The sequence below is a fragment of the Amblyraja radiata genome, chromosome 6 (assembly GCF_010909765.2).
Source record: "Amblyraja radiata isolate CabotCenter1 chromosome 6, sAmbRad1.1.pri, whole genome shotgun sequence".
NCBI classification, from domain to species: domain Eukaryota; kingdom Metazoa; phylum Chordata; class Chondrichthyes; order Rajiformes; family Rajidae; genus Amblyraja; species Amblyraja radiata.
The window spans coordinates 87,510,201-87,524,991 of record NC_045961.1 but is presented as its reverse complement, the minus strand read 5'-3'; the positions used below and the strand labels follow the sequence as shown (position 1 = coordinate 87,524,991).

Genomic DNA, 14,791 nt, shown 5'->3' with positions numbered 1-14,791 from the left:
ATGCTCTCGGTGGGGTAACAGCAAATTCTAGCCCAAAAGATGCCTGTTCAGAGATTCCTACCCCAGTCCTGCTTACTATTGTAAACCACTGGCTCGAGATCCCAACTACAGAGATTGGGGGGGAAACCAAGGCTCCAAGGCAGTGTGTGTCTTCCTGCTCGTCTCTCCTCTCCTGAGCTTCCCCAGCCTGAGATTTACATCCAACCCACAACAGGAAACAAGAGGATGAGGAACCTGGGACCTAGCTTATGTTTCTACAGAAACCAGGCAGCAACCTACTTAACCTGACTCCATCCAGATGGAGCCTGCACTGCGAGTTTGGTGGTTGCAAGGAGGAATCTTGGGGACAAGAGCTGCCTAGTACTACCCATGCTCCTCACGCCCATGTTCGCTACAACCACAGCCCCTGAGGGCAGATACAAGAGCCTTTCAAGCAACAGGAATGTGAGAATTGCCACAAATCTTCTCAAGATGTTCCTTTGCCGGTATCAGCTTTGCCACACACACTGTGGAGAATGAAAGCCTTGACTTATAGTTCACATAATTATTGTCATGTGTACTGAGATACAGTGAAAAGATTTCTGTTGCCTGCTATCCAGTCCGTGAAAAGGCTATGCATGATTACAATCAAGGCTGTGCCTGCCCCCTTAAGAGGCTTTGACAAACTGAGACTGGCTTACTTGTCAATGGTGCCACGATTTACTGTACAACTCGTGTGGACCTGCACACGAGGGGAAAGGTAATGAAAAGTCATGCTAATGATCTAGAAGGGGATAGTCAGGAGAAGGCATGGGCTGGCTGGGCGAATGGCCAATGTGATAAGTAATGTCATTTTCACAAATATCTTTCCAGGGATGAAAGGCACTTCAGGGCCCCCTGGATTACCAGGCACGCAAGGTGACAGAGGACATCCTGGGAATCCAGGTAAGCTCCATCTCCTCCCTTCATTCCTCCTCAACCCTCTGGCGTTTCGTGCCAAAGCCGTTCCACTCACAATTTATTGCTTGCTCGGCAGGTGCTCCAGGCCCCGCTGGACCACAGGGTCCGTTACAGATTGTAAAGGGCGTGGCTGGATTGCCTGGTCTCCCAGGACAGGACGGAGTAAAGGGATATCAAGGGGTGTCAGGAATCAAAGGCGACACAGGTGAGCAAAACCTTTCCACGAGATGCTGGAAAAATATCTATCACATATTGTTTGTTGGCAGCCTTAAGATAATGGACGGAGACTCCATTAGTATTCATAACAAAAGGATTTGAGTATAAGAGTAGGGAGGTTCTACTGCAGTTGTACAGGGTCTTGGTGAGACCACACCTGGAGTATTGCGTACAGTTTTGGTCTCCTTAACTGAGGAAAGACATCCTTGCCATCGAGGGAGTACAGAGAAGGTTCACCAGACTGATTCCTGGGATGGCAGGACTTTCATATGAAGAAAGACTGGATAGACTCGGCTTGTACGCGCTAGAATTTAAAAGATTGAGGGGGGGATCTTATCGAAACTTACCAAAAAAAATGTATTATGTTGCATATCATGATTAGGATATATGTACAATGCTTCTAATAAATAAATAAATAAATAAATAAATGGGGAGAAGAAAAAAAAAAAAGAAACTTACAAAATTCTTAAGGGGTTGGACAGGCTAGATGCAGGAAGATTGTTCCCGATGTTGGGGAAGTCCAGAACAAGGGGTCACAGTTTAAGGATAAGAGGGAAGTCTTTTAGGACCGAGATGAGAAAAACATTTTTTACACAGAGAGTGGTGAATCTCTGGAATTCTCTGCCACAGAAGGTAGTTGAGGCCAGTTCATTGGCTATATTTAAGAGGGAGTTAGATGTGGACCTTGTGGCTAAAGGGATCCGAGGGTATGGAGAGAAGGCAGGTACAGGACACTGAGTTGGATGATCAGCCATGATCATATTGAATGGCGGTGCAGGCTCAAAGGCTCAAATGGCCTACTCCCGCACCTATTTTCTATGTTTCTATGTTTCTATGACTCCTGAACAGGAGTAAAAAAATATCAAGGCCTTCATCTAATCTCCAATTTCAACGATCACCAGATCCATTTGGTCTCAATGCTAAAGGTCCTCAGTTACTGAGCACCAATGAGATTGAGAATTACAACGATTCTCAAGCCTCTTTGTGAAGAACTTCCTTCCCACCTCTGAATAAAATATTGACGCATCCTGGGAATGTCCCCTTGTTCCAAACCCTTCACCCCAGGGAAACTGCCTCTCAGCACCACCACTTGGAGCCCTATTGCCCAATGAGTCAAGCAGATGGACAACACGTTAAAGGGCCCTTCACCTCACTGATCAGCAACCACCCATCTATACTAATCCTATATTAACCCCATTTTTATTTCCCCCCCCCCCCCCACATTCTTATCAACTCCCTCTAAGATTCCACCATTTACCCACATATTAGGCCAATTAACCTACTGAACAGCACGTGTTTGGGATGTGGGGGGAAATCAGAGCAACTGGGAGAAACTCACGGTCACAAGGAGAACGTGCAAACTCCACGCAGGCGGTGCTCCAGGTCAGGAATGAACCCGAGTCTCTGGAGCTGAGTCATGGTTCTGCCCTCTTTCCTTTCTCAGCAAGCTTGCAGTTAAATGATTTCTCGGTCATCTAAATGATTTCTCGGTCATCTAATCTTCATCATGAGCCCAAGCTTTCTCAAACTCTCAGCGTAGGGTAATATCCCCATTAGCAGGAATCAATACGTGACTCCCCCTTGCTTACCTGGGGGTTAGGGAAAGAGCTGGGGTTATCAGAGGTGTGTTGTGTACTGCCCGCAGTGCAATATGAACACATAGTTCAATGGATTGGGAAAGGCCAGACAATTATATCTACTTGCACTGTAAGAAGAACAAGTTATTGTCCCTCTCATACGCCTGCAAAGAAGGGATAACTGTAGAACAGTGAGAGCGTTAATGACCACTCTGTTGCCTCCTCAGGTTTCCCAGGCCTACCTGGTGTTGCCGGTGATGATGGACCTCTGGGCATTGGCGGCAGACCTGGGCTAAAAGGAGATACGGGACCAATTGGGCCAGCAGGTAAAAACCTTTTCAAAAGTTACTATATTTTGTCTGAGCTTCACAGTCAAGGTCAGTATTTATTGCCCAACCCTTGATGGTGATCGCCACCCTTGGACCTCTGTCCTCCCTTCGGTGAATGTGCCCCAACAGTGGCGTTGGGGGGGGGAGTTCCACAATTTAAACCCAGCAACAATGTCAGACGATGAAGTATTTCCAAGGCAGTGTGTGTGTGGCTTGAAGGATAATTTGTAGGTGGTGGTTTTCTATGTTTTTACTTCTCAGCGAAAGAGGTGGTGAGCTTGGGAAGGAATATTCAGGGGATCTGAGGAATGGATGGAGATGAATGGAGTTGGAGATGTAGGAATGGCCTGGGTGAGGGTGAGGGATGTGGTGCATTTTGTAGATGGTACATGTATGCTGGCGGTGGAGGGAGTGTAAGCTGGGACTGGTAGATGGGATGTCATGTCCTTGTTCGTACTGAACTGGAGGAGCAGAGGGATATATAGTAGTGGGAGCTAGCGACCACCATCCTTGATGGCAAAATATTAAAGGTATTGAAAAATAAACCACCTGTCCCTGGATTTAGTCTGGTAGCTGTCAATTGACTCCAGTCGCCATTAACAGATGGTCCTATTATTCACTGAGATCCTGATTGGTTCATCCATCAGCCTTTTCCTCAGAGCCCCCTCTTACCTCTTCTTTACAAAGACCCATCAGTTTTCCATTCGTCACTTTCGACTTTACTTCAGACGTTCAGCATGGAAACAGACCCTTCGGCCCGCTGAGCCCGTGCCAACCAGCGATCTCCCCATACACCAGCACTATCCTACACGCTAGCCACAATTTTACAACTTTATCAAAGCCAATTAACCTACAAACCTGCACGCCTTTGGAGTGTTGGAGGAAACCAGAGCACCCGGAGAAAACCCACATGGCCCACAGGAAGAATGTGCAAACTCCGTACAGACAGCACCTGCGGTCAGGATCGAACCCGGCTCTCTGGTGCTGTAAGGCAGCAACTTCACCGCTGCACCACTGTGCCGCCCCTTCACATAGAGCGCAACTGTAGGAGGAAGATCCAAACCTCCTGCACTCTGGGCATGAAGCGACTTTCAGACCCTGACCCCTGGTCTTGGACTCTGACCCATGGAATAATAATAATAATGGATGGGATCTATATAGCACCTTTCTAATACTCAAGGCGCTTTACATCGCATTATTCATTCACTCCTCAGTCACACTCGGTGGTGGTAAGCTACTTCTGTAGCCACAGCTGCCCTGGGGCAGACTGACGGAAGCGTGGCTGCCAATCTGCGCCTACGGCCCCTCCGACCACCACCAATCACTCACACACATTCACACACATTCACACACAGGCAAAGGTGGGTGAAGTGTCTTGCCCAAGGTCACAACGACAGTATGCACTCCAAGCGGGATTCGAACCGGCTACCTTCCGGTTGCCAGCCGAACACTTAGCCCATTGTGCCATCTGAAGCCATCTCCATCCTTCCCTCAGATTGAGGGAGTACAGAGAAGGTTCACCAGACTGATTCCTGGGATGTCAGGACTTTCATATGAAGAAAGACTGGATAGACTCGGCTTGTACTCGCTAGAATTTAGAAGATTGAGGGGGGATCTTATAGAAACATACAAAAATCTTAAGGGGTTGGACAGGCTAGATGCAGGAAGATTGTTCCCGATGTTGGGGAAGTCCAGAACAAGGGGTCACAGTTTAAGGATAAAGGGGAAATCTTTTAGGACTGAGATGAGAAAAACATTTTTTACACAGGGAGTGGTGAATCTCTGGAATTCTCTGCCACAGAATGTAGTTGAGGCCAGTTCTATATTTAAGAGGGAGTTAGATGTGGCCCTTGTGGCTAAAGGGATCAGGGGGTATGGAGAGAAGGCAGGTACAGGATACTGAGTTGAATGATCGAAGGGCCGAATGGCTCGAAGGGCCGAATGGCCTACTCCTGCACCTATTTTCTATGTTTCTATGTTTCTATCTCCTGAATATTAAACACACTTGGATCACATGGAAACACTGACCCAATCTGTGGGACCTCTTTTGCTATTGACTGTGCTTCCCTTTGCTTTAAGGTCCACAAGGATATCCGGGACAGGTGGGTGCGGAAGGAATGCCTGGACCTCGGGGATTACCCGGCGCTGCGTCCATCGCTCATGGCTTCCTTGTTACACGACACAGCCAAACGACGGACATTCCCAGCTGTCCACACGGAACGTCGAAGATCTTCGAGGGGTTCTCCCTGCTATACGTGCAAGGCAATGAGAGGGCCCATGGCCAGGACTTGGGTGAGGCACCAAGGCCCTGAGAGGCTCAAGCAAGTGCTGTCACTCTTGGACACACACGCATTCCATCTCCAGCGCTCACTTCCCATCTTGCATATGAACATTACATCTCAAGCACATGCTATCCATCTCTGGCACGTTCTTTCCTTTATAGATGCGCCTGTTCCATCTCCAAACCCAGCCCCTAAACCCAACCCCTGACATCTAACCTCCAACCACTAATGCCAACCCCTAACCCCAATCTCTAAATGCCAACTCCCAACTTCCCCAACCACTAACCCCCTACTTCTACCCCCCTAACCCTAACCAACCTTTAACCTAACCTCTAACCTCCAACCTCTATCCACATCCCCAAACACTCAACCTCGATCCTCTAACCCCCAACCTCTGACCCCCAGCCCCTAACCCTAACCAACCTCTAGCCTAACCTCTAACCCCATCCCGAGCCAAACCCTCAACTCGATCCTCTAACCCCCAACCTCTGACCCCCAGCCTATAAACCTCAACCTCTAGCCTCCAACCTTCTTCTAATCCCTAATCCCATTCCTTAACCCAACTCCTTAACCCTTGAACCTATGCCCCACCCCTAAGCCCCAACCCCGAATCACCAATTTCAAACCCACAACCTCTGACCCCTGTCCCAATCGCTAACCCCCAACTCCTAACCCCCAACCTATAACCCCTAACCTCAAGCCTCTAACCCCCTATTGTCTCCCTTTGTGTTCACTCCCGACACTGAGAGTGACCCTGACTCTAACATCTTCCTCTCAGGGACCGCGGGGAGCTGCCTGCGAAGGTTCAGCACTATGCCCTTCCTCTTCTGCAACATCAACAACGTTTGCAACTTTGCCTCAAGGAACGACTACTCCTACTGGCTGGCCACGCCCGAACCCATGCCCATGAGTATGGCTCCCGTGATTGGTCAAACCATCAAGCCATTCATCAGCAGGTGAGGTTGCCGCCATCTTTGTCCTGGTCCTCATTGCACCATGGGGTGTGGGTGTGTTTGCTGAACCTTGTCATGCAGGCAGCACGGTTGCGCAGCAGTAGAGTCGCTGCCTTACAGGTTCGATCCTGACTACGGGTGCTATCTGCGTGGAGTTTGTACCTTCTCCCTGTGACCGCATGGGTCATCCCATGATCCAAAGAGTTACAGGTTTGTTGGTTAATTGGCTTTGATAAAATTGTAAATTGTCCCTAATGTGTCGGACAGTTTTAGTGTATGGGGATCGCTGGTCGGCGCGGATCTCGGTGGGCAGAAGGGCCTGTTTCCACCCTGTATCTCTAAAGTCAAAACCAATTTCCCTCTTGGGGTAAATAAAGTTCTATCATATCGTATTGTAAAGTCTTGATAGATTGGTTGAAAGATGCAGCACTGAGTTCACACCAACCATTGATCACCCGTTCACACTAGCGTGACATTTCCTGTTGAATCTCACAACTCTTTAGGCAGCACATCCCAGATGAAAGCAAAACATCACCCCTTTCCTCTTGTTCTTTCTGTGACAACATGGGTTTCCTCAGGGTGCTCCTGGAACCTCCCCCCCCCCCCCCTCCCCAAAACATGTCAGGTTTGTAGGAAAATTAATCTCTGTAAATTGCCCCTAGTGTGTGAAGAGTGGATGTGAAAGTGGAATAACCTAGAAAATGGAAAATAGGTGCAGGAGGAGGCCATTCGGCCCTTTGAGCCAGTACCGCCATTCATTGTGATCATGGCTTAACCTAGAACTAGTGTGAACGGGTGACTAATGATGAACTTAGTGGGCCGAACGGCCTTTTTCCATGCTGTATCTTTCAATCAATTCAACCCATTAATCAATGGCAACTGCTTACAAAGATTGTCAAAGGAGTTATACCTGGAGGAAAGTTTGAACAAGCAGGCTATTTTCTCCAGTGAAGAGAAAGCTGTGGTGAGAGGGGAGGTGGTGGGGGAATGAAACAAGAGCCAGGGGCTATTGGCACTGGACAGTCGGGAATCCAGGTAAACCCTCGATAGCGTGGAGCAGGTGTGAAGATAGACAATGGGCAGAGGGATAGGCAGCTGGCTAGGGTTATGTGCGGGCTGGACATGCGGTTAACAGGTTGATAATGAAATTCTAAGACCATCCACAGACAAGCAGAGATATTGAACAGTATTGGACCTTGAATAACCTGTGATCTGCTGCATCCCCACAGATGCTCCGTGTGTGAAGCTCCAGCCATGGTGATTGCTATTCACAGCCAGACGATTCAAATCCCGCTCTGCCCCAACGGCTGGCATTCCCTGTGGATTGGATACTCCTTCATGATGGTAAGCGTGTCTATCAGTGGGGAAATGGGCGAGAAGTGGGCAGGCTGGGATCAACTACGTGATAAACATCAGATTCACCACCGGCCTGTCGAAAAAGGCAGTGTGATCGGATCCAGGTGTTAAAACTGCCTCTGCTTCCATTCACTCTGATTGCAATATAGTTGTTTAATATTCAGTATCTTTGATATTTTGGAATATTTGTTTTACTTTGTATTTTGTATTGTGCATATTATTCTTGTAAATTTATTTTTGGTAAAAAAGACAGTGCAGCACCCCCTCATCACAGGCCTACTGCAGTGTAGCACTCCCATTGTGCGGTAATCCATGGTGTTTCATTGTCCAAGGGTTTAAATGGAGTTGAACATATAGTTCTTGCACGTTTTTGCTAAAATGATAGGTGTACATAGAAACATAGAAACATAGAAAATAGGTGCAGGAGTAGGCCATTCGGCCCTTCGAGCCTGCACCGCCATTCGATATGATCATGGCTGATCATCCAACTCAGTATCCCATCCCTGCCTTCTCTCCTTACCCCCTGATCCCTTTAGCCACAAGGGCCACATCTAACTCCCTCTTAAATATAGCCAATGAACTGGCCTCAACTACCTTCTGTGGCAGAGAATTCCACAGATTCACCACTCTCTGCGTAAAAAAATGATTTTCTCATCTCGGTCCTAAAAGACTTCCCTCTTATCCTTAAACTGTGACCCCTAGTTCTGGACTTCCCCAACTCCAATCCATTCCAACTTTATTTGTTAAGCACTTTAAAACAACCAATGTTGACCAAAGTGCTGTACAGAAGAATAAACAAGACATCATAAACAGACAACATAACAGCTCACATGAGGCGCAAAAATTACATATGAAATACAACAATAAATTAAAAGACATAAAACATGAGACTCGGGAATAATCTTCCTGCAACTAGCCTGTCCAACCCCTTAAGAATTTTGTAAGTTTCTATAAGATCCCCCCTTAATCTTCTGAATTCAAGCGAGTACAAGCCGAGTCTATCCAGTCTTTCTTCATATGAAAGTCCTGCCATCCCAGGAATCGGTCTGGTGAACCTTCTCTGTACTCCCTCTATGGCAAGAATGTGTTTCCTCAGATTAGGAGACCAAAACTGTACGCAATACTCCAGGTGTGGTCTCACCAAGACCCTGTACAACTGCAGTAGAACCTCCCTGCTCTTATACTCAAATCCTTTTGCTATGAATGCTAACATACCATTCGCTTTCTTCACTGCCTGCTGCACCTGCATTCCTACTTTCAATGACTGGTGTACCATGACACCCAGGTCTCGTTGCATCTCCCCTTTTCCTAATCGGCCACCACCTGGTAAAACCTGGTAGGAGTGAGAAGCAGGTTTTCCAAAAACACAGAGGGACATAAATCAGCAGAGAAGTTGGTGGAGTGGTAGCAGATGGAATTTAACGTAGACAATGTGAGGTGATGTTTTTTGGGAAGTCAAATTCTAGTAAAGATGTACGGAGTAAATGGCAGGAGCATTGAGGTACAAATAAATCAAGTCCGTATCTCACTGTAAATGATGTGATAGGTAGATAGGGTGGTCAGTGTCAGTTTAACGCGTGGGAATTTAAACCCAGCGCTGTGGGTTCTAAATATAGCGCTGCTGGCTGGAACGCTGTGGGCTTTACACATAGTGTTATGGCCACCGCGCTATGGGTCACAGGCTGTTCAGGAAAATTATCGTATAACAATGAGTATTTGGAATTCTCTTTCTCAGTGGAAGTTGAGCCTTTGATTATTTTTCAGACAGTGGTAGAATTCTGGATAAGCCGAGAGGTGAAAGGTTACCAGTGGGATTGCAGTTACATTGGGATTGGCCTTGATTTTACAGAACGGTGGGTGGGCTCAAGGGGGAGAGAGGGAGGGGTGGAGAGTGGGAGGATGGGGAGAGGAGGGAGAAAGGGGGAAGGAGAGGGAGAAGGAGGGAGAGGGACGGAGAGGGACGGAGAGAGAGAAAGGAGGGAGAGAGAGAGAGGGAGGGAGAGGGAGGCTTCCAAAATGGCTTCTACATCATTATCTGGCGCTAAAAGCAGGAGCAGCCGTTCAAACAGCAGTATACAAAGAGATGGCAATTAATGCACTGTCAGGTAAGGTGCTTAGAAGACATGTCAATTGGTAGCAAAGCTATGCATTCTTGTACTCTTACATGGGTATGGCCGTACATAAAAAATAACATTTTTTTCAGCAAAATGGCACCGTGTAAAAATACTGATTTCCTCAGCAAAATACTGATTTTCAGGTACTAGAATACTGAAATGCTCTGACAAAACTTGGCAGTTCTGGTGGTGAAGAAGGCATTTGCTGTGCGTGCCTTCATAGGCTGTACAAAATGTTGGTCAGCTACATTTGGGGTATTGTGTACAGTTCCGGTTTATGCACTGTAGGAGGGATGTGGTTGCGAAGAGATTCATTCCAAGGTTGTCCGGGATGGAGAGGTTTAGTTACAAGGAGAGATTGAGTGGGCTGTATTTATTCTCACTGGAACATAGGAGTCTGAGGGGTGAACATATGGAGGTTTATAAAGATACGGGCGACGTGGATAGGATAGATCGCTAGTTGATCTTCCCCTGGGCAAGTGAGTCTCGAGATACCACGTTTTAACCCTGACTTGTTACATGAAGAAGGGTTTTGACAGGAAAATGGTTTACGGGGTATGGATTTTAAGTGAGATGGGAGAAATTTCAAGGAGATTTGAGGGGGTAATTTTTTTTTACACAGATGGTGGTAGTTAACTGGAAGGAACTGCCAGGGAAGGCTGTGGACGCATAAACAGTTGCAGTGTTTAAAAGGTATTGGATAGGAAAGGAGTATGAGGATACGGATCTATCTGGACAAATGGTATTAGCGCAGGAACTGTAGATGCTGGATTATACCGAAGATAGACACAAGAGGCTGGAATTATTCAGCGGGTCAGGTAGTAACTGGAGAAAACGAATAGGCGATGTTTTGGGTCAAAACCTTTCTTGGTGGAGCAAGTCGGGGTTGAAACGTGGTCTTAGAGCCAGAGGGCAGCAGGAATCACAGAGTGGGAGCAGTGAGAGAGGGTGTTGCAGAATTCCAGTCGGAGAGAGGTTGAAGAGGCTCTCCTCTTCCCTCTGACAGGAGTTCTGTGAGACCCTCTCTCACTGCCCCCTCCCTTTGTGATTCCTACTGCTCTCTGGCTCAATGAACAATTTTAACCCAGACTAGCTACACGAAGAAAGGTTCTGGCCCGAGACGTTGCCTATTCCTTTTCTCTAGTGATGCTGCCTGGCCCACTGTTACTCCAGCATTTTGTGTCCACGTCTGTGTCCATCCACCTAAGATAGACACAAAATGCTGGAGTAACTCAGCAGGACAAGCAGCGAAGGAATGGGGGTGACGTTTCGGATCGAGACCCTTCTTTAGAAATATTATTTTCTATCCATCCATCTGTCCGCGTCTATCTACATTAGCGCAGATTCGGTCAGCATAGATGAGGTAAGCCGAAGGGTGCGAGTCCAGAACCAGGGGCCACAGTCTTAGAATAAAGGGGAGGACATTTAAGACTGAGGTGAGAAAAAACTTTTTCACCCAGAGAGTTGTGAATTTGTGGAATTCCCTGCCACAGAGCGCAGTGGAGGCCAAATCACTGGATGGATTTAAGAGAGATAGAGCTCTAGGGGCTAGTGGAATCAAGGTGATATGGGGAGAAGGCAGGCACGGGTTATTGATAGGGGACGATCAGCCATGATGACAATGCTGGCTTGAAGGGCCGAATGGCCTCCCCCTGCACCTATTGTCTATGTTTCTATGTCTATGGTGTGTTTCCGTGTGTATGATACCATGACTCTGTGGTCATGGCTTGCATTTGGTGAGCTGATGATTTAAATCCCTTTTTTACCTGTGCACAGCATACCAGTTCTGGCGCCGAGGGCTCCGGACAAGCCTTATCGTCCCCCGGCTCCTGCCTGGAATCCTTCCGCTCCGCCCCCTTCATCGAGTGTCATGGCCGTGGAACATGCAACTACTACGCAAACTCCTACAGCTTCTGGCTCGCCACCGTGGAAACCACAGAGATGTTCAGGTTGGTGATGGGTCTGCTGATGTGCTACTGCACTAACTCACATAACCCTGTGACGCCTCCTAAACTAGTGGACATTGCCAAACCCGTTAGCATTGTTCCCTTATCATGTATCTATACACTGAAATAGCTCGATTGTAATCATGTGTTGTCTTTCTGCTGACTGGACAGCTCGCAACAAAAGCAACAAAGAGGAGAGTGCATTTTCTACAAAGCATTTTGCCAATATTTCAGCATGTCCAAAGCTTTTTTTTTCTCTCCTGAGAAATGCAGTGGCTGTTGCAACTGTGTTACAATGCTGCATCAATGGTAACATTATTGCAACAGCAGCCACGTTGCGTGGAATGACCAGAGTTCAGAGTATAACGATTCTGACTGTGTAGCTCTCTCTTTTTTGTTAACAAGTCAGACAAACATGAGGAGGTCATTCGGGCTCTCGATCCACTCATGCTTTTTCGTGAGAAGGTGACTGATCTGTGACTCCATTCCTTTCACTTCGTTCCCATCGCTTCTCTACAATTGCCATTTGCAGACCATCTTTGTTGTGTCTCTTGCCTTCATGTCTCCCCGTTTACAAAACGTTTTGTCCCATATTTGGTCCAGTGTGGATGAGCCCACATTTGTCTGAGTTGCCCACAAGAGAAAGAGACTACTAATGCCGACAAGTGACGTTAGTATAGGTAGATACACCGGTCAGAATGGACGGGGTGGGTCACAGCAGGGGTGGGGTTTTGAGAGGTGGGAGGTCGATCCCCCCCCCCATTTTTTGTAATCCGGATTTTAAAACTCGGTGAAATCCCCGCTTTCCGTGAGACGGTGGGGGTGGGACTGCCGATCGAGGGCGCCGATTGGAAGAGAGAGACGTCCGTGGGGCAAAGATCAGAGTGGAACTTGATTTGCATGCCCAGGTCAAGTGAAAAACTCTCCGCAAACCTGGACACAGACCTGCGCAACCAGGATCGATCCCGGGTCTGCCGCTGGAACATCCCCATCCCCACCCGAGTGCCCCCACCCCCCACGCCCGGGGTGGCCAGAGACGTCGGGAGTCAGACGGGAGCACTGCCCACAGCCAGCACAGAGAAGCAGCGCTAAACCCAGCTCAACTCTACCAGCCAACGACGGCTCAGGTTTACAGCCAGCGCGGAGAACCAGCGCTAGCCCCCTTGTCCCCTCCATGTTTTGATAGCGATTTCCGTGCCTGTTTTTCGTGCTGCACAACTCTCTGACTCTTTTACTCACTATCTTTCCCTTGGAAGGACTGCCGGGCTGGGGGAGAGGCGGGGTTGCTGCCTGTGTTTGAGGCGCTGATTTCTAACGTCCACTCTATTTCAGGAAACCGGAATCGGAGACACTGAAGGCAGGGGAACTGCGGACGCGAATCAGCCGCTGTCAAGTCTGCATGAAGAAAACGTAAAATGCTGGAGCTCCCTCAGCGTGTTAAGTGGCTTACAATCCTCCCTCGGACTATGGTGCTAATTCTATAATAAAGCAATATGACAATATCCTGTGTACCTCACCTCTATTATCCCCCCAAAAAAAGAAACAAGTGCATAGCAATAGAAACGGAGAAATGAAAGCAAAAGTTTTATCCTGCAATGTCTTCGCCTCCTCTGCTCTCAGAACGATGATATAAGCTTCCCGCTGTTGACATACTAACCGGCACCTTGTTCACTCAAACAATGCACTGAATATTAACAGAAAATAACTACAGTTCGGCGAAGAGATGGCAGAGAGTTAAAAGTCTGTAAATGGGGGGTCCCTGGATTCTGGAGTGGCCATTGATGGGTGGGGAGCGGAGCGCACCCAGTGGTGCACAGATGGGTCTATCTCCGATTGCAGTTACGGGGCCGCGATTAGGTGTGAGATGGGGGAGATTGGACGCTCTATAGTCGGACCCACCAACCTCCAGCCCCCCGAAACCACCCTCTGCCAGTGGCTGTTTAACTCATTTCCCATCTATTCGCCGTACCTGTATAATATATACTAAATATTTCTATTTAAGATGTGCTGATCTCAGAAGCTGTAAAAGACGGCAGGGTCTCGTGTGACGAAAGACACGGTAGTGTGATGTGTAAGCGATGGTGATTCTGGGCTCCCCGGTTCATGTAAAGAGGGCTGAATTTACAAAGACGCAAAGCCAGAGGAAACCTCCCATCTGAAACTCCAGGGACGCTGTGCCCTGCGAACCAGGTTTCCAACTGGTGCCCCCAGGCTTTGTATCGTCAGCCCTGTTATTTAGTATATATTATGAAATTGTACACTAAGGTGCTATGGATTATACACTGTCTTAATCTCTCCTGCTCTCGTCTGACTGTCAGTACCTCCGCTGGCTTCCAACCTTTACCTTTACCTGCTGCAAATTACCATTAAACCGCATTATTCCACGCGTTATTTAACGAAGGTTCACTAATATTCTGTATGGGCTCTGCGGTTGCAACCAGCTCCTTGCAATCAATGTTTCAGTCTGTAGTCAGGGAGAATGTCGTCCCTGTACAGCTCCCTCCCGATGGGTGGGAATGAAGGGCGGGAATCGGAAGGCCCTGAGGTTGATGATGGGAGGGAGCGGGGAATGTGACCTGCTGTCACTGTCACCGTCGCCACGCTTTCACCGCACAACTGCTCTCGGCAGCATCTCAAGCTTCAGCCTTGTGAAGCTGATATTACATAGAAACATAGAAAATAGGTGCAGGAGGAGGCCATTCGGCCCTTCGAGCCAGCACCGCCATTCATTGTGATCATGGCTGATCGACCCCTATCAATAACCTGTACCTGCCTTCTCCCCATATCCCTTGACTCCACTAGCCCCTAGAGCTCTATCTAACTCTCTCTTAAATCCATCCAGTGACTTGGCCTCCACTGCCCTCTGTGGCAGGGAATTCCATAAATTCACAACTCTCTGGGTGAAAAAGTTTTTTCTCACCTCAGTCTTAAATGACCTCCCCTTTATTCATATAGACCACTTTTTTTTCCGACACACTTGTTAGTTACTACACGTACCAATCGCAGCCGTGGCTTACCACTGGGTCCTGTATTATACACACACACACACGTTTTGGGTGTGAATGGGGGGAGAAGGGGA

General features: G+C 47.9%; 1 protein-coding gene across 1 annotated transcript in view; it reads left to right on the top strand.

Moving 5' to 3' along the window:
• Positions 1-13,241, top strand: part of LOC116974731 (collagen alpha-5(IV) chain-like) — a 170,388-nt gene extending 157,147 nt beyond the window's left edge. Inside the window, exons 46-53 of the mRNA XM_033023446.1 lie at positions 853-924; positions 1,016-1,144; positions 2,960-3,058; positions 5,141-5,353; positions 6,122-6,299; positions 7,526-7,640; positions 11,543-11,715; positions 13,045-13,241. Of these exons, the coding sequence (XP_032879337.1) occupies positions 853-924; positions 1,016-1,144; positions 2,960-3,058; positions 5,141-5,353; positions 6,122-6,299; positions 7,526-7,640; positions 11,543-11,715; positions 13,045-13,126 (1,061 nt within the window). The 3' untranslated portion in view covers positions 13,127-13,241. The remainder of the gene's footprint in view (positions 1-852; positions 925-1,015; positions 1,145-2,959; positions 3,059-5,140; positions 5,354-6,121; positions 6,300-7,525; positions 7,641-11,542; positions 11,716-13,044) is intronic.
• Positions 13,242-14,791: the final 1,550 nt, after the last annotated feature.